The 21,590-nt window shown below is 42.4% G+C and overlaps 1 protein-coding gene across 1 annotated transcript in view; it reads left to right on the plus strand.

The window, feature by feature from the left end:
• Nucleotides 1–21,590, plus strand: part of xylt1 (xylosyltransferase I) — a 75,415-nt gene that overhangs the window by 39,306 nt on the left and 14,519 nt on the right. The window contains exons 2-9 of the mRNA XM_053336112.1: nucleotides 2,671–2,964; nucleotides 3,037–3,262; nucleotides 7,932–8,104; nucleotides 8,744–8,946; nucleotides 13,328–13,408; nucleotides 15,035–15,251; nucleotides 15,706–15,882; nucleotides 19,997–20,262. Coding sequence (XP_053192087.1) covers nucleotides 2,671–2,964; nucleotides 3,037–3,262; nucleotides 7,932–8,104; nucleotides 8,744–8,946; nucleotides 13,328–13,408; nucleotides 15,035–15,251; nucleotides 15,706–15,882; nucleotides 19,997–20,262 — 1,637 coding nt within the window. The remainder of the gene's footprint in view (nucleotides 1–2,670; nucleotides 2,965–3,036; nucleotides 3,263–7,931; nucleotides 8,105–8,743; nucleotides 8,947–13,327; nucleotides 13,409–15,034; nucleotides 15,252–15,705; nucleotides 15,883–19,996; nucleotides 20,263–21,590) is intronic.

Below are 21,590 nucleotides of genomic sequence, written 5' to 3' on the forward strand. Positions count from 1 at the left end.
TATCGACACATATCGGACAATATATTTGCATATACTGATATATCTGTAATAGCTCAATATCGGCCAACAGATATATCAGTCAGGCTCTAATATCAATAATAAGGTGTGTTAAATTTAAGAAGACATCTGCTGCTGTGTAAGTGTCAGATCAGGCTTGGTGTCAGGTGCAAAATGGTGATCAACATCTTTTTTTTTTTTTTTTTTTTTTTTTACAGTTTTCTGATATCTTATAGACTGAACAGATGCAGTGATAATGAGAATAATCAGCAGTTATGTGCAGCACAGACAGACATGTATTTGCTGAGCCTCACTCGCTGTGGTAAATGGGGTTTTATTTACAAAAGGCAGAGCTTAGAATACTCTCAAGATTTTGGATTTCTTGGACAGCATGAATTCAGTGATGTGTTTGCTTTTTTTCAGCTAACATTTGGTATCTACCTGCTGCAAGCAAAGTAGATTTGTTCCATCGAGATGAGTCGAGAGACATTCGGACACTGTTGTTTTTCATGTTTGCTCACTTGGGCTTTTTTCCCATTTAACCATGTCCGCCATCTTCTCATGTATCTCGCAGTGGGACTCAAAGCGGGAGTATCCGTTTCTCCAGGGCAAACACATGCTGTCTCCACTTTATTTGCTCTCTCTCTCTCTTAAACACACATGCATACACACACACACACACACGCATACAGTAGTACACCAGTGAATACTTTTCAAAAAAAAAAAAGAAATAAGTCTACAGGAAGCATGCACTGTACACACTTAATCGTAAACGCACACAGACTCATTTTACCTCTGCAAACATCCAGTGACTAGCACTGCATGGATTAGCCTCCTAAAGTATTCCCTTTGAAACTCGGCAAGTAGGGGATTTCTTTTTAGGTGATCACTGGCCTAAGCAGCTGTTACACGTGGGATTAGCAGGTTATGCCATTCAGACAACATGGTCTGTTTAAACTGGCAGGGTGAAAAACGTAGAGACGGACAGGGGAGCGAGGGGAACGGGAGAGGTTATGACAGGTGGACGGGGGAGGTGACGCTAAGAAGAGAGAGCAGAGAGAGATGGAGGGGCGAGAGACGTGAAACGGGGGAACAGGTGACGGGAGAAGAGGGGAGTGAGATGTGAAGCAGAAGGGAGGAGAGGTGAAAGCAGCAGAGCAGAGGGATGTGTGAAGGGAAATGAAGTGGGGGGGGGGGTGGAGAAAAGCATCGCATCGAGAGAATGAGTGAAGAAGGAGAGGAAAGGGGAGGAGAGGAGAGGCAGGAGCTTAAAGGTATCCGTTGTTGTGAGAATCAGACCCTGCCAAGGAAGCAGTTTAAAAGGAGCTGACAATGAGAATATTGTTCTCCCTCTGTTTTTCATCCAGTTTTTTTTTTGTTTCTTGTCTCACTTCCATAATATCACCTCACTCCCATCTCTGTGAGTGTGAAAGTGTGTCATCCAGCCACCTTTGTAATTTGTGCCAGTACAAGGTGTTTGCAGAGAGGGAAGGTTGATGGGCTGATAACAGGCCTGGCTTTAGGGGTGGGAAGACATTTTCATGCTGAGCGGTTGGCTCACAATAGCATCTTTCCCCTGCGTCTCTCACCTCTCCTGCTTCAATTCTGTCTCCCCATACCTTATATTGCACTTAGTCCTCCCTCCCCACCCCACCTTCTTTTCTCTCCTCTTTTTCTTGTGTCTTGTAAATGGAGAAATACATCAGGGATCCCTGTTGTTATGAGCTCTATCTTTCCTTGGCTGCTGTTTGTCGTACCAAACCCCCCCCCCTCCCACTCTCATCGCACCCCCCCACCCTCAGCCTCTTTGTTGTGTGTCTAGCAAGGTGTGCAACAGTGGTGCTGGCAGCCAGGCAGCTTTCTTAGTTTTCCGTGTGATGCATCGCGGCGCATTTCACTGGAACAAGCTGGCGCTTTCTCGGAGCAGAACTCATGCCTTGTGTCAGCGCTCCTTTCGCCTTGAACTCCACACTTTCACTCATTACCCTTTTTCCTCTTTCTGCTCTCCCTTGTGCCCCTCCTTCACTTTTAGCCTATTCTGCTGGAAAGATAGGGGAAATTGTACATTCACGCACACACGCACACACACACACACATATTATCTCACACATGCAGACACACAGCCCTGACAAGTGCAGCCTCTCCAGTCACACGCCACACGACTACAATTTCTTCACATTCTCATGTGACTCCAGTGAAAGAGGAATTGTGCACATGCATGCACACACACACACACACACAAACACACACACGCACAAACACACCCATAAACACCCACACAAACTCACAGTCATATTCTGGCCCTTTATCCCCTCTTGGTAATCTGTTTACGGAGTGCTGGGCCCATTTGAGGGAAAATTTAATTGAAACCGGGGCTAATCTGATGATGGCACGGAGCGGCAGAGCCTTCAGCCCTGCATCACCTACAGTTAGGTCGCACCTTGTAGTCCTCACACTCAATACCTTGCTACTTCATTTCATGCCTCACGGTTCAATGCAGTGCTGCCCACTCATACATGCCACATTGATTGTTAATCCGACATTTGATATGCACCGTGCGCACTCAATTCTGATCTTGTTTTTCTTGTTTGTGCCCCTCCTCCTCCTCTTTCCTCACCCCCCTCCCTATATACCCAACACTTTCCTCGTCTTCCCCTCCTGTTTCTACTGCAGGATGGTTATTACTCCCACCGGCCGAAGGAGAAAAACAGAGTGGACAGCAACAACGAGAACTCCGTACCAAAAGACTTTGATAACATAGACAATAGTAACTTTGGTGCTCGCTCGCAGCCACACCGGCAGTCTGTAGGGGCTACTAGCAACAAGCAGCAGCGGGAGCACCTGCAGGAGAAGGCCCACGCCCAGCAGCAAACATGGCGGGAAAGCTCTCCAAGTCTGGGCCGCAACTCGAACGAAGTGCTGCCTGTAGGGCACCAGCCGCTGGCGGTCGGCAACAACGCCTCATACGCAGTTGGTCACGGCGCTGCAGGAGGGCCGCATCAGAACTATCGTGCCTCACGGCACGCCCAGCAGACCCAGTCACAGCACAGACATCAGCACCCGCACCGGAGGCAGGTGACTGCAGCACCGCTTGAGGTGACCTACGACCAGCCACCCAAGTGCGAGATCAGTGGGAAGGAAGCCATTTCAGCTCTGTCCAGAGCCAAGAGTAAGGAGTGCCGGCAACAGATCGCAGAGGTGTACTGCAGACACAAGGAAGGCGGGTTAATGCCTGAGAAGGTCACCCGTTACTGCCCCCTTGAGGGTGAGTGTATGATTATAATTAATTTGATTGATTATTTGATTTTGGTTAATACAAATTGTTGTTTGTGGAGTCAGTGCAGTCACTTTGTATTCTGTGCAAACATCTTCTTGCTGAATGGGTCGATATCTATCAAGCTTCCCAGCATGAATTAAGATTGTTGAGTAGGCTCCAAATGGTTGTGTTATTGTTAATGTGAAGGCATGTTTTTATACGCTGCTTGATGCCACATAGAAGCTTTCGTATATCTAACTGTTTGAGTTTTTTAGTTATACCACAATTATGTAGAGTAGATGTCAGAAAAGCAGATTTGGTCTAATAAACAAAGGACAAGAATGCTGGGATAGAGGTTGTGTGACACTGAGTCTAAACACTGTATGTATGCACTTGAGGTACAGTATGATGAAAGCACTGGTGAAGAGTGCAGTGACTGCAGTGGTCTTTAAACATGTCTATATCTGAAGTCAAAATAAATAAATAAGTTCAAAATAATCTTCATAAATAACAAATTCATGGGATTCATAATCAAGATTTTTGTTTGAGATTTTGAACCCTAACCATTTAGTTAATGACATTTATTATCTTCACATTATTTCCTTTCCATTATGCAGTACAAGTTTATTTTATAGGGGGAAAAAGAAAAGTAATATCTGTAAAGCTAAGTACAAAGAGTTTAGTCTGACCAGTCAGGCTTCAGTACATGGTAAAATATTTCCTGTTCTTGTAATTGCAGTTCTCGTCAAAGCCAAGAAATGCTTTTTTTGCTGATGTGTAATTGGTGAAGTAAATTGTTGGAGAAAATGGGGATGCTGCTTGTATTCTCTCCAAATTGGTTTCCAATTTTCATTTGTTTTGTCAAGCTGGCCACAGAACACAGGTTCTCCTTTTCTAACTCAAACAGACGCACCCAAACACACACAGACACACACACACACACACATACACACACACAGACACACACACACACACACACACACACACACACACACACACACACACATTTTTTCCTCCTCTAAGAATTTATGGACATCTGCAGTCTGGTTGTGGATTTTGTAAACAAAATCTGTTGTGGCTGCCGCCATCGGTGAGCAGCACGCATCAGCAACCATGTTTAAGTGAACAGTGCATGCACGCGCACACACACATGCTTTTAAAACACATGGGAGTTGACTGAATGCAGCATGGACAGCAGGGGAGGAGGAGAAAGCCATTATACGGCCTGAATGTTCTAGTCAGATACCTTCCTGGCCCTCGCTCATGTTATTAGAACTCAAGGAGGCACAATGACTTAGCAACTTTTGTACATTCCCTTTCCCAAGAGAAGGAATATCGTTTGTCTGTGCCTAAGCTCCTGTCATCTCAACAGCAACTCAACATCCTACTAAAACTGACAGTTTGATCAAAAGAGACAAATAAATTGAAAAGGGCTTTCCCCTGGTGGCTGGGCTGTAACAACACGACAGCTAAATTAAATCACTTTTCTTTCTTACTCTCCGTCTGCCTGCCTGCTGCCTGCCAATGTGTTATCTCTCTCTTTCTCTTTCTCTCTATCTCTCTTGCTATCTTCCCTCCTCTGTTCCCCATCCTAATTCAAGTCCTAACCTTGTTAGCAGAAAGTTGTCCAATTTGATTTGATCGGTATTCTGTCCTTGAGGCCTTGGCTAGATTAGCAATTGTGTTAGCTCTGGCATTAGCATCATTGAATACAGGAGGAACATGTTCAATTTCTTTGCCTCCCATATGCTTACTTGGCTAGGTATGATTTGACTGGGTTGTGAAGCTCCAGCAATGGATACAGCTGGCAGTGAGTGACCCTGGACCTGTGTAGCATTAACCTAATGGCTTTAAACTGAAAAATATGTGTATATAAATCATGTTTAAAGCAGCTACAGTCCAAATTTTTGAATGACTTAAGCTCGTCACAGCTTTATAGAGCTAGCATCTCTTAACTCATTGTTTGGGTTTTCTGGCACACAACTAGTGTTTTGATTAACTCTCACATGTATCATAGCATCGGTTTTAGCCACAGAAAAAACAACTGTGCACTATATGTGCTACTAAACAACAACCAGAGAAGCCAGAAACTAGCTGGTGAACATTGTGTGAAGAACACAAGTGTGTAGCAGCTAAAGAGACAGATATTTTGTTTAGGAGTTAGAAAGTAAACCAGCCATAAAAGAGTGAGAGTGAATATTCACAAGACACACAACTCCAAATGAATGCTAATGTTGCTCCGTTGCTCACTATACCAAAATGACAATATGTCAGTGTTGTGTCACAGCTTGTTTCTATTGCCCCCAAGTGGCCAAATGTGCTATTGCAGGTTTAAAAAATTGTCACACATTTTTCCTACTAAGGGGAAATGAGATTTGGTATTCATACACATCTAGCACATCAATGATTGATATTTCCGCAAACCTGATTTCAAGGAGCACACACCATCCCTGAGACATTTCCAAATGCAATTTGGTACAAGCCCTTTGGTAAATGGCTCAGCTCTTGTTCTAACCTTTCATATGAGCAGTTCAGATGGAGGGTGGGTAAGAGCCCGAAGTTACACAAGATGATGGAGGAAGAAAGAGGGGTGATAGCTGATGAGAGAGAGGCAGTTTAAAAGATGGATGGTGATGGGAAGGATGATGAAGAATGATGAGTTCAAGAGGAGAGCTTCTGTTTCTTCTTTGCAACAGAGCCTGCGGTCTCTACAGGTGCACAGTCTCTTCAGAAACACTCCACATGAAGCTCTTCTGCAGATAAACACACATGCTCAAAAAAACTGACAGTAAAATTTAACACTCTCACACACACACACAGAGCAGTGCTCATTAGTTCAGCTAGCTAGTATGGCACACACTCTCAAAGTGCTTTGTGAGGCGACTGGCCAATTATCCGTGTGCAAAGCAAACCAGTGAACCTTCTTAGCTGGCTACCAATTACCATTCAATCTGATACAGCCCGCAGCAGATTTCCCCCCTGAGCTGTCTCACACACACACACGGCAAAAGAAATAAGTATGAGTGACTGACAGGAGGCACGGCCAATTGGAGTAAAGGGAGCGTATCATTAACCTCACCCTTGTGGTCAACCTTTAAATAATGCCATGTTGGACACCTGCCCTTAAATTTGAACGAATAAGATTAGTTAAATGGGAGGGATGAAGGCTTCTTAGCCCATCCCTTCAAACTTATAAAGAGAAGACAAGTTGGTCACTTACCCTCAAATCTGAGTAATTATAGGACCCCAGGGCCAGACACAGAGTGGAGCCGGGAGGGGCATTTTTTTAAGAAACCTAACCTCAGGGGAATGAAAATCCCCCACTTCAGTATTGCCTCAGCTTCCCCTACCTCTTCAGCAGAGACAGACTCTTGGGAACTGATGTCCCAAATTATAGTCATTAATCTCCTTAAGGCATGTTCTGTGAACAAACATGTCTCATAAGCTGCGTGAGCACATTTCCTGTAATAACAGAAGATTTAAAAACAAACAATGTCTGTGATAATGTTAAGGGACTTGACAGTGCATAACTGCTTCACAGAGGGTTTGCTGTGCAAGTGTTTGCTTTTGAGGGGTTAAGGGTGGTACAAAATCACACAGTGAAGTTATGTGTGGTTACCAGTGGGTCTCTAGAGATGATTGGAATTGTTATATTTGACAGTGGCTTTGTGGGTCGTGATCGGGGAGGTGTTAGCATGCACGCTTATTGTTGTCACATGTGTAAAATCTAAGGCATCTTCTGGGGGTTGTCCCTGAGAGGACCAATGGCACATTATCAAGTTGCACTCCACCCTAAAAGCCCTAGAGCAATCACTTATAGGATCCCTGTGTCAATGAGGATACTGTTTGCACTGTGTGTAGCGTCTGGTTGATTGGTTCCAATTCAATCACATGAGAAAATGGATGAGTGAGTCATGGTTTTGTGGTTCTGTTTTTGCTCCACAGCAGGGTTTAAGTAGCTGTGTGACTTTTTTGTTCTTATTTATTCACTTATTTATTAATATGTCAGCCATAGCTCGGCTTTTTGTCTCTGTGCATAATCCTGACCAATTTGGCCTCCCGAGAACGCCTGATTCGGATGTATTTTCGTGACACAGTTGAAAGCAAGCTGTTCCTGCCTGTTGCAATCAATGTTGTTTAAGGCATAATGGTTGTATTATAGTCAAACATTGTCACCAAGAGAGCATCTTGATTGGTAATTATAAAGCAGGTACTTCCTCAGTTCAGAGTCACATTCAGAGACAATGTATAATGTACCCAGCTCATTTGTGACATAGCAGTCAGTTATTATGAATATGCTAATCCCCCTCAGACGGCTACTTGTTGCGTTGCTTAGCAACATTGTTGTTTAGCTATTTCAGTTCATTGTTTAATAAAAGAATACCATTTAATTATCATTAATAAGTATGTTCATTATGCTTTGCATGCACCTTTTTTCTGCCTCAAAGACATTAAAGAAGTTCCCTATCATATATGACTAGCAGCTCTGTTTGTGCAGCCTCTCATATCAAATAAATAGCAGATTCAATTTTCTAATCAAATATGCAAATGAGCACTGCATATATTACTGGTGAAGAATCCATGCAATACTGTGCGAATTAAATTCAGTTAATACAAGATTTATATTCACTGGAATGGATACATGAATACAGATGTTGTTGTCTTTATACCTGTCCAGGTAAAGCCAATGCTAATGTCCAGTGGGATGAGGACTCCACTGAGAGCTTTCCATCGAAACCAGTGAGAATAGCGTTTGTCCTGGTGGTCCATGGAAGAGCCTCTCGCCAGTTTCAGCGCCTCTTCAAAGCCATCTACCACACTTCCCACTACTACTACATACATGTTGATCAGGTGAGAAGCAGAGAGCAGACAAACAGGATGTAATTAAAGGTGCCCCATGGAGTTTCTGTTTACATTCAGTGCTACTCACCACAACACGTGTGTGTAACCTTGAGGCCTAATAAAGATGTTAAATGCATTTCTTTCATCAGAAAACATTTTCAAAGCCATTTTTAAACATTCTGAAACCTGCGTTGTCATCCATGTTTGCCTCCATGTTTGTCTTCTTTTTTCCTGCCTGAGTGTCCTTGTTTGGTGCATTACTGCCACCTGTGGTTCAGTGGGATAGTGTGAAATCATTGTCACCTACACAAAATATTTGCATGCACAAGAATAAACACAACAGGGACCACGCAAACCTGGCATTTAGGCCTGGATTTAAAGCCCTTTAATCCAGTGTTTTATCAATTGAAGCTGTGATAAAATATTCACATTTTGTTATTTTGATTACAACTTGTAAAATGTAATTTCTTGATGTCGAACAGAGAGGTTTAGGTTTCTTGACAATACTCTCATATATTACAAAATATACAACATATCAGACTTTGCCAGGGACTAATTTCCATTGTTCTCCCTCATGTTTTCACAGTCATTTAGCCATTTAACAAGATGGAGACATTAATCAGTGTTTGATCAATTGTTTTGTTTCAGCGCTCCAACTACCTGCACAGGCAGGTGCATGCCTTGGCTGCACAGTATCCCAATGTGAGGGTGACACCATGGCGCATGGCCACCATCTGGGGTGGTGCCAGTCTGTTGACCATGTATCTTCGCAGTATGGCTGACCTGCTGGCCATGAGGGACTGGAACTGGGATTTCTTCATCAACCTCAGTGCCGCCGATTACCCCATCAGGTAACAGAAGAGGGATTAAGTAAAGCATGGGAGGGTGTATGTGGAAGGAAGAATTGACCTGTAAGGGAGCGGTGTTAGCTGAAGGATTACAATGCAGTTGTTTGCCATCTCATCTCCACTGTCAAATGCTGATTAAGTAAAAAAAATGCCCAAAAACGTATCTTAAAAAAAAAGAGAATTGACCAGTGAGGACATGAAGGAAGATTTAGTGGTTGTTATCCAATATAGGTGACAAATCTGTGCATAGGATATGGCTTTTTCCTTAAAAGGACAAGAACCAGACATGCACAACAGTAACAGACGGCTCTCAGCCAATATGGAGGAAATTCGATACACACTGGTCTGGGCTCCTGTGGTTAACTGTGAGCTTTAAATAAAGAGTCACTCCAAACCAAACAGATCAATGAAGTAGAACCTCCACTTTTCTCAAACACTATTCCTTCACACCTTCTCTTTCACATCCTCGTTTCCTTGATTGCACTCCATTGAATGGGTTACATGGTGAACTGATTACAATTTAATTGCCCAGGGTCAATACCTATTGACTTTCCAGGTCTATTGTGTACTGTATGGTCCGAAAGTCATCTCTCCACTCGAAAACATCCCTTTTAAGAGGCTGTAAAAGGTAATTAAAAGCCACAAAGTCTGCGTGAACTGGACATGAAGTCATAGAACTGGGCTATTGGAGGAGAAATTTCTTAACTTGTTCTTTTTTTTATGCAAGTTTATAGTCCTTCTGGGAGTGCAGGGTCTGCTGGGTTTTTGATGTAGCTCTGCAGCAGCCAATTAAAATCCTCCTATTAAGCAGAGAGTTATCTCTTCTGCGCAGCCAGATGTCCACCAGTTGAATTTAGACAAGCTGTAATGGCCACTGGGTTAAAAGAAGCTGGATCTGATGCCTCCACAGCTGGAGCAAAGATGCGGGGGCAAATGTGGATTTTGTTCATAGACAGGTTCAGTCTTGTTGTATTTAACTGTTTTCAGCATATCGATTAACGCTGCTGACATGCAGACTGTGTGGCAGTGCGTCAGTGTTTCTGCACCAGTTGTGTGTGCATGTCTGAGTTTATGTCTTGCCGTCTGCATAGTTGAGTGTTTCACAGCACCTGTCTTTGTACGTGTGTGTGTGCATATTTATCCCGTCTGTGCGCCTGTTGTGCTGCCTGACTGTCCGTCAGTGCATGATTAAAGGTATTTACGTGTGCATGTGCCTGTGACACTGTTTTCTTCCTGTCTTTTGCATCCTCATTTGCATGAGGGTGATGCCATTGAGAAAAGGGCTGACAGTGGAGGTTTTAAGCTCCATCTGTTGGGAAACGAAACGATTGATGGAGCGAAAGAGAGAGCCGAGAAAAGCAGAAATGACAGGGAGAAGCGAGCGAGCGAGAATAAGCAGTTAGGAAAGAGGAACGAGAGGGAAGCGCATGTTTTTGGATCCATGCAATATGGAAATATGTAAATTGCACCCTTGTATCTTTGCTTAGCAAGTGCATTTGTGACCACAGCTTGACCAAGTTGAACTTGCAAGTGTGGTGCTTTTATGTGTTTGGCCTTGGTTCGAGCCCCTGCGAGAGGGAGCAGGCATGCCACTTGAGTTTCCTCAAGCACAAAACTGAAAATCACTCAGCTGTTTTGTAGCTGACAATCCTTTCTGATCTCTTCGGAAGGGGATCAGGCGAAAAGAGACATTCTCCCTTAGAAATAAACACATCAGCATTACATTATCAGTATGGACTTACTACAGCACACTGTGGTATAGTGCCACAGCACAGAAAAACATCCTGGAGTAAGCAGATGGTGAGCTCTTTGCAGACTGCAAACCCCTGCAAGCACATGTGTTATTCTTCCACTTCCATTGTCAGTTCATTACGAGCTGAAACTCATCATTTATATTGATCCTATTACAATTATTCATACAACACGGTCCAATAACAACAACCTGCACCAGCCCGACTTAGCTTGAAGTTAGAATATATTTGGTCACTAGTCTCTCCGTTGTGATCGTGCCGCGTTAGTGCAGGCAGGAATGCAGGGGGCTCCCCTGCCCCGTGCTGCCCTGACTACTGCTGTTGTTATCAGTGGGACTGGAGACAAGCATTATTTCCCCTCTAATTCCCTGATAATGTCTGTCCTGCCGCATGGATGGCTCTCAAAGGCAAACCCAGAGCCCCTCACACCAGCAGAGGGGCTGTGTGTCCAGGGGGGAGATATACTTTGTGTGTGTGTATGTGTGTGTGTCCAGAGAGGCCAGAGGATGAGTTACACGCTTGCTTTGTCAAGAGAGTACAACCCTCTTTCCCAGCTTTTATCTACACGGTCTCCTTGCTTTCCCCTCTTTTTTCCCCCTCTTAAAGCCCCTTTCATAGACTTTAGTGCAGCTTTTGAAAAGTCTGAGCTTTGTGAGACAGTGACTAGTGGCAGGCGTCATATTTATTCTGTCATTTTGTTCTGTAAGTGATAGGTGTCATTTCCTGCTGTGAGAAATGACATTCTAAAAACTTCACATTAAACCTAACTGGCATTTTTTATGACTGAAGCTACAAAACAACTTTGTTTGTTTTTTTGCAGAACAGAGATAATGAATGCATGATCCATCTCTCATCTCTGATTGAAAATAGTACATTATGAATTTAACAGTAAGACGATGGAAGTGAAGCAGCAGCAAAATGATGAAGTTTAATTGGCTATGATATTGAAAATTTGCACATTTTGGTGTTTCAGGTGGGGTTTGAAAGCAAAGAAATGTGTGGGTGTGTGGGTGTGTGTGTGGGTGTGTGTGTGGGTACCACAGAGAGACAGAGCAGCCACAGGGCTGACAGTAAGCAAACTAGACCCAGTGGACAGGGTGACCACTCAGGTGGCAAAGCTGGAGCTTGACATGAATTCCCTTTGCTCTGTTTGTGTGTGTGTGTGTGTATGTGTGTGTGTGTGTGTGGTTGTGTGTGTGTGTGTGTGTGTGTGTGTGTGTGTGTGTGTGTGTGTGAATGTCTGTGTGAGCATTTGTGCATCTTTCTGCATGTTTATTGTATTATCAGCGTGCAAACTAGCAGCATGCATGCGTGTGTGTGTGTGTGTGTTGGGGGGGTGGAAGTAGAGACAGAGGCGACTGCATGTGTCTGTACAGCATATCATCAGTTAGGCTTTATGGCTCAGGACCTCCTAAGATAAGCCCCCCAGGCTGTGAAATTGCTCCTTCAAGAGAAAATGACATTAATATGCACTTGCCCCCCCACCACCACCCCCACTGATCCTTGAGCTTTTTACCAGGGCCTCGCTGCTCTTTTAGAAAGGCAAGCCAAGCCATCATGAAAGGCTCCACCACAGATGAAATGTTAGAGCCATTGACTGGGGCGTAGCCTGCAGAGCAAAGCTTTTAGCCTGTCTGGCCTGTGTATGAGAGAGAAGACGACTCTACAGTCTAAGACCAGCATGAAGTCATTCATCAGAATCATGGATAGCATGATCTTTTGTACAATCCTAAATAGTTTTAACGGATTGGAGGGACTTGGGGACTGACACTGAGAGCAGCGGAGGTCTCTAATTGATCTTAAAGCCCCTGAAAACTTTCACATAGGAAATATTTCTCCATCACATTAATGTCCCCTTCCACTCCAAAATGTGCTTATTGTTACTGAAATTGGATGTTTTAGCCTCACTGTGCAGTCTTGCCTGTTTTTCTACATTCCTGCTTAAATCAGACTTATACTGCACATATACTGTCAAACAGGCATGAAGCCAATCACTGTCAAATATGCATATTCATAGAATCTGCATGTTTCAATAAGGAAGAAAGAGTAAATTCAATTTAAAGAATTTCTAATCAGTTAATTAAAACTTTGTTGTGAGAAAACTATATCTGGCACAAATTCATATTTCACTTAAAACATGTCTGGAGGGGATCTTTAAATATTCATGACTAAATAAGAAAAAAGTTGAACGTTTGGAAAGATCATTAGTTATTTTTCATTAAAAATGTAACACTCGAAAAACTTAAGTCCTGATGAAGCTAAGAAGCTGAGGTTTGATTACCTTTGATTGACAGTGACCTCCGCACATGTCTTTAATTGTTTATTGAAATTTTTGCTAAATCATGATACCCAAAACCTTTTTCACATTCACTTCACAAACACAAAATAAAGAAAATGCCCCATACCCAAAACCATTTAGCTTCAGGAGAAACTTGTGTGTTAATGTAGGATTAAGGAAAAACGTTTTCGAGGCCTTCAGGGTTTTTTTATTAGAGCATCTGTTAACAGTTGATAGTTCTACTGCAAAGCTCACATTGCACTTATAGCATGTCCCGCAGAAACAATATTCTACTTCTAGTTGAGACTCACCATATGTTTTCCTGTTAAAAGTAAGTCATCTTCCTCCATTTCAGGACCAATAACCAGCTGGTGGCCTTCCTGTCCAAATACAGAGACATGAACTTCATCAAGTCCCATGGCAGGGACAACGCCAGGTGAGATGCAAATGTTTTAACTTAATTTTAATCTCCCACACACACACACACACACAACACCTTACCCTGACTCTCACTCTCTGGCTAGCTCTCTCTGTTTCTCTCTCTCTAACTCACAAACACACACACACACAGACACACGCGCACAGCAGCCAGCTCGGCGTGGTCAACTGAATCATAATACAATTAGCTCCCATCTGTTGCTTCATTAATTAACCTTCTCGGTGGGGTGAACTAGCGAGGTCGCTGCCAGAACACCCGTCTTTGCTGCCGCCGCCCTGCCGCCCTGTGTTTTCTGCCCCATCACGCCCCGGTGGCAAACCAGTCATCACCTGACACTGAGCAAAAATATCCAAAAACATATGAAAAAAAAAGAAAAAAGAAACACCACGCAAAGAAAAAAAAAATCTCCCTGAATGGGTGCATGACTCAGCATGACTCAGCAGTACCTTTGTGTATTTGCAGGAGCCACAGTATTATATTCAGTGCTGTTTTATAAGAGCGAATGTGTTTAGTTCCAAATTGAATTCAGTTTTAACATAATATTCATCTTTTACATCCACTAATATGTACAAATATTTAAAATAGTTGAGATATATTGAAATAATTGAGCCCTTTAACTCACACGAGTCATAAAAGAAATGCACAATTATATTTCTAAAATGTCATCTAAGTATGTGTTGGTGTGTGTGTGTGTGTGTGTGTGTGCGTGCGTGAGCCACAAGGTCAAAACGTCAACGGTCTTTGTCAGCGCTCTGAGAACAGAGGGAACAGTCTGACCTGCTTGACCTGAACTTGACTCCCTGCTTCTAACACTCGATACATTCACAGGAGTAACACCATCCATTATGTATGCAGGGTGTCACTCTTCCTCCCGCTGATAGAAGTGTGTAGCGAAAAGTGCGAACAACACATTTGTCAAGTCTTCTAAAGGCAAAGGAAAGAAAGACCATTATGCTGCCATGCAAAGGAGGAACAGTGTTAGGAATGATAACTTTTGAAAATGTTGAACTAATAACCAATATTGTTTCCAATGATTCATCTGTTTTCATTTGATTTAATTAGCTGTTCAAGCTGTTTTTCTCTACATCTTACCAGAGTTGTGTATTCTGGCTTTTATTAACTCATCTTTTCATATTTTTTAGCAATTTTCAGTTTGGCAAATCAGTTTGGGTTGTGTCGTAACAGATTTTTTACCCAGATTGTATTACACGCACTCAAAATGTGTGTTTTCTACTGCAGCAAGACAATGTTCACTGGAATTTACAGTAAACAAGGTCCTCCTGGTACAAACACAGCTTGGAAAATCTTCTGTTTAGAAAAAGTTAAGGGAAAAAAATTCAAATGAGCTGCTGATTACGCACAAGAGTCCCTCAAAGTATGAAAACAAGAACCACAGAGTGCTTGTGTTTATGTAAATGGTATTTTTGTGAAGATTTCCACCTGGATTTTTGTATAATTGTGTGTGTGTGTGTGTGTGTGTGTGTGTGTGTGTGTGTGTGTGTGTGTTGTTTTTTTTTTAAAGAATTTTCAATAAACTGAAAAAATGAACTCTGACTGCTTTGTATATCTAAATGCAGTCATTAGTCAGTGATATGACCATACCTCTGTGTGTGTGTTTACCAGGTTTATCAGAAAGCAAGGCCTGGACCGTCTGTTCTTTGAGTGCGACACCCACATGTGGAGGCTGGGCGATCGTAAAATCCCAGAGGGCATCTCTGTGGACGGCGGGTCCGACTGGTTCCTTCTAAACCGCATGTTCGTGGAATATGTCATCAACTCCAAGGACAATTTGGTCACCAACATGAAACGCTTCTACGCCTACACTCTGCTGCCTGCCGAGGTAACGCACACACACACACATAAAGAGACATTGTTTTCACACATTGAAGCGTTGCCTAACCTTTGACTGACAGTAAACACTGCTTTGTGCTCACGCTGCATCGCTTATAGAAATAGTATAGGCTATTCTCTTTTCATCACTGTGTAAGAAAAGACCAACTCAGGAGGCAGACATAAAATCATAAAGTGAAGGGAAGATGTAAAGCCTGACTTTCCAACCGTATACAAGGATTGGATGAGAATTGAATGATCTCTGAGGGGAAATTGGATGTTTATCATAAGCGACTGTGAGTCTTCATTCTCTGCTGCTACTCTATTTCCTCTGGTGAATTGGACGGTGTAAGAAATAAAAGGTATACAATTTTCTAATTTCGTCTCTCCATCTCTGCTCCCTCTACTCTCCCTCTTTCTCTCTCGCCGACTATCCATTTCGGTTTCTGTTTCTCAATTCCCAGTCGTTCTTCCACACAGTGCTGGAGAACAGTGCCCACTGTGAAAGCATGGTGGATAACAACCTGCGCATCACCAACTGGAACCGTAAACTGGGCTGTAAGTGCCAGTACAAGCACATCGTTGACTGGTGTGGATGCTCCCCAAATGATTTCAAGCCTGCAGATTTCCACCGTTTCCAGGTAATAATAACACATGACATCAATATGCAGAAAAAGCAGAAATGATTTACCAGCCAGTCAGAGACAGCTAGATAGTGCTGCTAGTAGGTCAGGACTCTATCCTTAAAACTTACACATATTAATGCTCGAATGAGCAAATAATGAGGAAAAACTCATTTAACAAGCTGCTTCCTTTTATGGATTAACATTTAAGTGATCACATGATTAATCACATCTATGTTCAGAGAGGGACAACCAATCAGAGGTCATAGTCACAAGGATTTTACAAGCTTTTATCCCATTGTTCATTCTTGTAAAGAATTTCTTAGACTTTGTGTGATTTCTTTTAATATCTCCAGCAGCTATTAGCACATGACATTAACAAATGTCCTTCAACCATAAGTATGAAAGCCTATAGGGAACTATATTAAAAAGACAGTGTTACTTGGCAGTGCTGTTTTCCTTATTCCATTTGAATATTGTCGATGAAAATGAAATGTGAAATGTGAAATATTGTTTTCGTTTTCAAATTGCTAGAAAATTGTGACTAAAATAGTTCTTGCATACATGGAATCTGAGGTTACATTGGTTATATTGCATTTTAAATTAGAATTAAACATTGAATATTGTCCGCTGTACAGCAGGGGAAGACACTGAAAAATAATAGCAAACAGCTTTTTACATGAAAATGCAAATTGGCTTGTTGCATTTTCACTTTCATTTTTACTCAAATAACGTGGGAAATTCTAATGCTATTATGGAATTACATTTTAATTTTCAAGTTTATCATTTAGTCGCCTCAAGGCTTCTATACATAAAGGAAGAGATGAAATTATAGGAGACAAAATGAAAACAAGGAGAAAGCTTAAGTTGAGCACTGAGGGAGGTGTGCTGCTGCTTTACGAGGTACATCAGAGAAATAATAAGAATCCAGAGGCAAATACAAACAAAAAACAAGCACACAAAGAGATTGAAAACAAAATCAATGTTTACTTTATTCTTGTCATTTGCATGAAACGCCGCAGGGTACTAGGAAGGGTTTATTTGTTACATACACAAACAATATGTGCTCCTAAGACTGTCTTAAAAGACTAGCATAATAAACGTGAATGAGGAAAATGTAAAGATTAAGAATCCAAGATAGAACATGATAAATATAAATATAATGTCCTAGTTTTAGGGCATACTATACTATACAGTAACAGTTTGCACACACACAAGTACAAATATGTAAATGAATCTGAATATAACAGCTTACAAGAAAGCAGCATCTGTAACTGATGAGCTAAAACTGCCCTGATTCCAAATGACACATATTGTTTCAGATAAGGTTATTCACTAAGACCAATGCTGTGTTGTGCAGTCATTCCAAAACATGTCTCAGAAGATATGTGTTTTCCTCCGTCTCTGTATCACACAGCTAACTAGACTCTAAAAGGCTCCTCTTAAGATTAATCCTGCAGCTTGCTTCAGTTTAAAATCATTTTAAGGCCAAAGAAATATGTTGAACAGGTTTTATTCTTAAGTCTCTGATTTATTGTGTTGGATCTTTTGGTAAAGAAGTTTCAGTCAAAACAGTTTGATAAGTATGAGCCTCGGGCATAACCTTTTAAATAAAAGGCTGTTTCTTCAAGAAAATGTCCATATGAGAATGACCAATACACCTACAAACATACCAAATGAAAAGTCACACACATACACATCAGTGTGTTGTGGGAAATTAGCAGCAGTCAATCTCTTAATTCTTTGCCCTCAAGGTGTGTCCTCTCAACCTCAGCATCCAGTCTGTTCTCACAGCTTTCACAATCAATATGTGCAAAATCATGTCTCCGTACGTATGACCCTGACAGGGGAAAAATAATAGTAATTAGGTCCTTTGCCATGGGTTTGATGTGGAGAAGAGGGTTCGTTAGCTTCTCAAAATGAAAGTGAATGAGTGGCAGTGACCCAAGCACTCTAGAGAAACTTGGTATCGCAGTTAGACTTTAAATGTGCTGCTAAATAGAAAAGTCTCAGTACAAAGTCAAAACCTTCCACCACAGTTAAACATCACTTTAAGTCATATCCTTTCAATGCTGTGACTCACTTCGTCTCTCCTGTCCTTCACATACCAGTCAAAGGCGTCATGCCGACCTCACTTTCCCTTTTGCCAGACCCGACTGCCGTCTGTCTCGCCTCAGTCTCTGGCAGTTCAGTGCCAGCACATTACCACAGGTCCTTGGCACTGCTGCTGGGTCTGGTTGGCACCCTGGTATCAGCAAAGTCCAACCCTGGGAACAAAGCAGCCTTTCCAGAAGCCAGCCAGGCCCCGGTATTAATGGGACTTAATATCCCATTGAGCGTACAATCTGAATTTCCCTTTGAACCTTAGCAGGGAGGGAAGATAGAGACAAGGAAAGTAGTCTTCCATTTGGTTTGCAAATGAGAAGAATAATTCAAGGTACAACTTTAGAGCTTCCCACATGGTGATTTTTGAAGTGTCCTCACCAGGGGAGACGTTATTCTGGAGACAAAAGAGCGGCGGTGTGCCTTTTGTCTTTGTGCATCATTGTTTAGTAATGTGTTTCAGAATGAGAAAGCCTTTTGGAAAGACAGGCTGTCACTGGTTGGTGCTTTCAGATAACTGCACCAAGGGCATGTCAGAACGCACAACATCTGGCCATGTGTAAACACTAAAAACTCCCTCCTCTCATTTGATATCCCACAGTCGGAAACACATGAGAAAAAGCTGAACTCACAAAAATGTGCCGCAGATTGATTAGGTCTCTTTTTTTTTTAGGAGGTAGCACCAAGGTGTTCGGTGCTGGCTAACTATCGGTAAATAGTTTTGTGTCTGGGGCTGAAAAGATGTCTTTGTGTGTACGCCAAGCTGCGGAGGCGGCAGATTTCATGATGCACCTTCAACTACACAAGCATCAGCAGTGTGGCAGGGACAGAGAGGGTGAGAAAGACATGGGTGGAAAGGAGGAGGCCAGACAGAGCGACTAATACAAAGAACTCCTGAGAAAAGAGATGATGAATGTGTACAGAAGAGGAAAAGCACAGAGAGATCATACAGCTACTGTATCCACTTATATGTAGATGCTTGTGAGGTGTCATTCTGTGCCTCCAAAGATATCTTAAGCCATATTATCACCTTTCTTAGTCAAGTACCTTTGGGCAACACTGACTGTAATTCCTGTAATGAGGCTGTCTGACACAGATGCCTGAAGTGTCTTGTATCTCCAGCGATGCCATACCTAAAATCCTTTCATCAAACGTTGCATGGTAATGTGATTAACTTCTACTACTTAAGACCTCTCATTTGTTATATTCCCAAGTTTTCCCAAGTTCATTTGACACTCTGCTCTGCATATGAGATTGTAATCACCAATGTCTGACTAAGTCCCCAGTTGTTGTTTTTTTTTCCCCCTCAAAGTTCAGAAAATGTTCAGTATGTTTTTCCTACATCCTGCCTGCAGGAGTAATTAGAAGGGGATATAAGATGGTTGATAATTCAAACATTGGACTGGAAATGTGGGGAGTTGACTCATAGGAACCAAATAGAGTGGAAGTTCAACCTTTTAATCTTACAATGCCTTACAAGGAAGTAATGTCAGTTTGACCAGTTCAACCAAAGATTCAAATAGTTCATGAAAAAAAACACACAAACGATAGAAGAAAAGCATTAAATTGTGAAAGAGAAATATTTTCTCCACTTTATTACCCCCGACCCCTCAAATTTATCTTTCTACCCCTTTTGAAGTTCCTGACCTCTAGGTTAGAAACCACTGACAAAGAGGACAGTAAACCTAATACTTCTACACCATTTTGTCCTGCAGATGAATGAAAGAGAGTCATTTTGATTAAATGTATATATTAATTCACAAATCCATATGGAAAAGACTTAGCTCCTCTCCTCTACCTTCTTCTTTCATTTCTCATCCCACACATCACCTCCACACACACACACACACACACACACACACATACACACTCATCACATTTGTTCCCCTGCCATTCTGGCACACTACCATTTCTTAATCTTCGCCTTTTTTCTCTTCTCTTTATCTCATCCGTCCCTGCTTTGCTGTCCCCCATCCACCCACCCACCCCCATTTCCCTCCTTCCCTCCCTCCTCTCTCTGCCTCTGCAGCAAACAGTGCGGCCCACCTTCTTTGCCAGGAAGTTTGAAGCCAGCGTGAACCAGGAAATAGTGAACCAGCTGGACACCTACCTGTTTGGACCATTCCCCCAGGGGACGCCGGCCCTAAACTCGTACTGGGAGAACATGTACGACGAGCCAGATGGCGTGGCCAGTCTGTCGGACACACAGCTCACGTACTACCACTCCTTCTCGCGGCTGGGCTTGGCCAGGGCTGCCGCCTCGCTGCAGGGAAACCCAAAAGATCACAGCTGCAGGTTAGTTTTATAAACAAACGCACAGACATTCACCTATGCAAATACTTCTCATATGTTTGTTCTGCCCTTTATCTTCAAACACACACATACACACACGCACGCACATCATTAACATCACTGCATCACCACACACCTGCAGCTACATCCACAGGTGCAGTTCTGGCGATTTTTACTGGAGCCACACCCACGTTAGCATGAGAAACCACAACATAGATAAAAAGCTTTTGTATTTCCAACAATGCGACGCCTGCGACTGGGATCACACAACATGGAAACATAATAGGTAGTCCCAATCATCAGCTGGGAACGTTAGATAATGCTATTCATTTTGTAACATGATATGACAAGTCTATCAGTTTAGCCTTGAGAGAATGAGGCTATATAGGTCATAGTATTGAAAGCCTTCCCTTTAAGCTAGAGTATTATTGGTGGAAATGTATGAATTCCACAGTGCTGTTAACACTGTATGTGGTCAAAATGAAAAGGGGAAAACCACACTGTGCTTTCATATTTAATAGCCAGACGGAACATTTCAGCTTTGTGTGCTTCTGCGCAGGTTCAGCAGCACATGTTCCCAGCAGCATCTGGTGTAGGAGCGTTTTTAGATTTAGATGAGCTTTTCCTTTAGTTCATTTGCACAGCAGCGAAAACCCAGAAGGAAAGTGATTAAAAAACAGTGGTAATCAAATATGCTGATAAAGAAATAAAGAAATAGATTGGATTCAAAACAGAAATCTGGAGGTGTAAATTACTAATTTGAGTGAGTGTGAGTGTGTGTGTGTGTGTGTGAGAAAGCCCCACGCGCCTCATAAAAAGCACCCTACCTCGAAAAACAAAAAGATAATCAAACACAAATATCAGTATGACATCTTTATGGTCATCTCAATGACTGCAGCAAAAGTTGAAATGCAAATGAAACTAAATGGAACACAGCGTGGAGGGAAAACAGTTTCACCTGTATGTGGAGACACAGTGTGATCTGATCTGCTGTAGTTCCTGTTGGTTGTTTTCCAAGATGACAATCTATCTTGTTCGACTCAGGGAAGTTTAAAAAAAAAATCATCAGGTACAACCAGCTGATAGCATCTTTGAGAGGAGTCTCGCTTGCTGTTGCAAAGTAAGTCTAGGAGGCAACATAAAACTGAGTGTCTCAGCTGGAACGTGCCACGCCAGCTGAGATGGTTTGCTCCTCGTAAGCAGGGCTCCAGCCTGGCAGGGCTTCCAGATCCAGTGCTCCCTCCACTGCTGCATTGTGGGTGTTCTGTGAAGTCCTGCGGGTAAAGCAGAGTACAGAAAGGAAGCGTGTTTCCATCTGTCAAACCCCAAAA

This window comes from Scomber japonicus, chromosome 2 (genome assembly GCF_027409825.1).
Source record: "Scomber japonicus isolate fScoJap1 chromosome 2, fScoJap1.pri, whole genome shotgun sequence".
Lineage (NCBI taxonomy): Eukaryota > Metazoa > Chordata > Actinopteri > Scombriformes > Scombridae > Scomber > Scomber japonicus.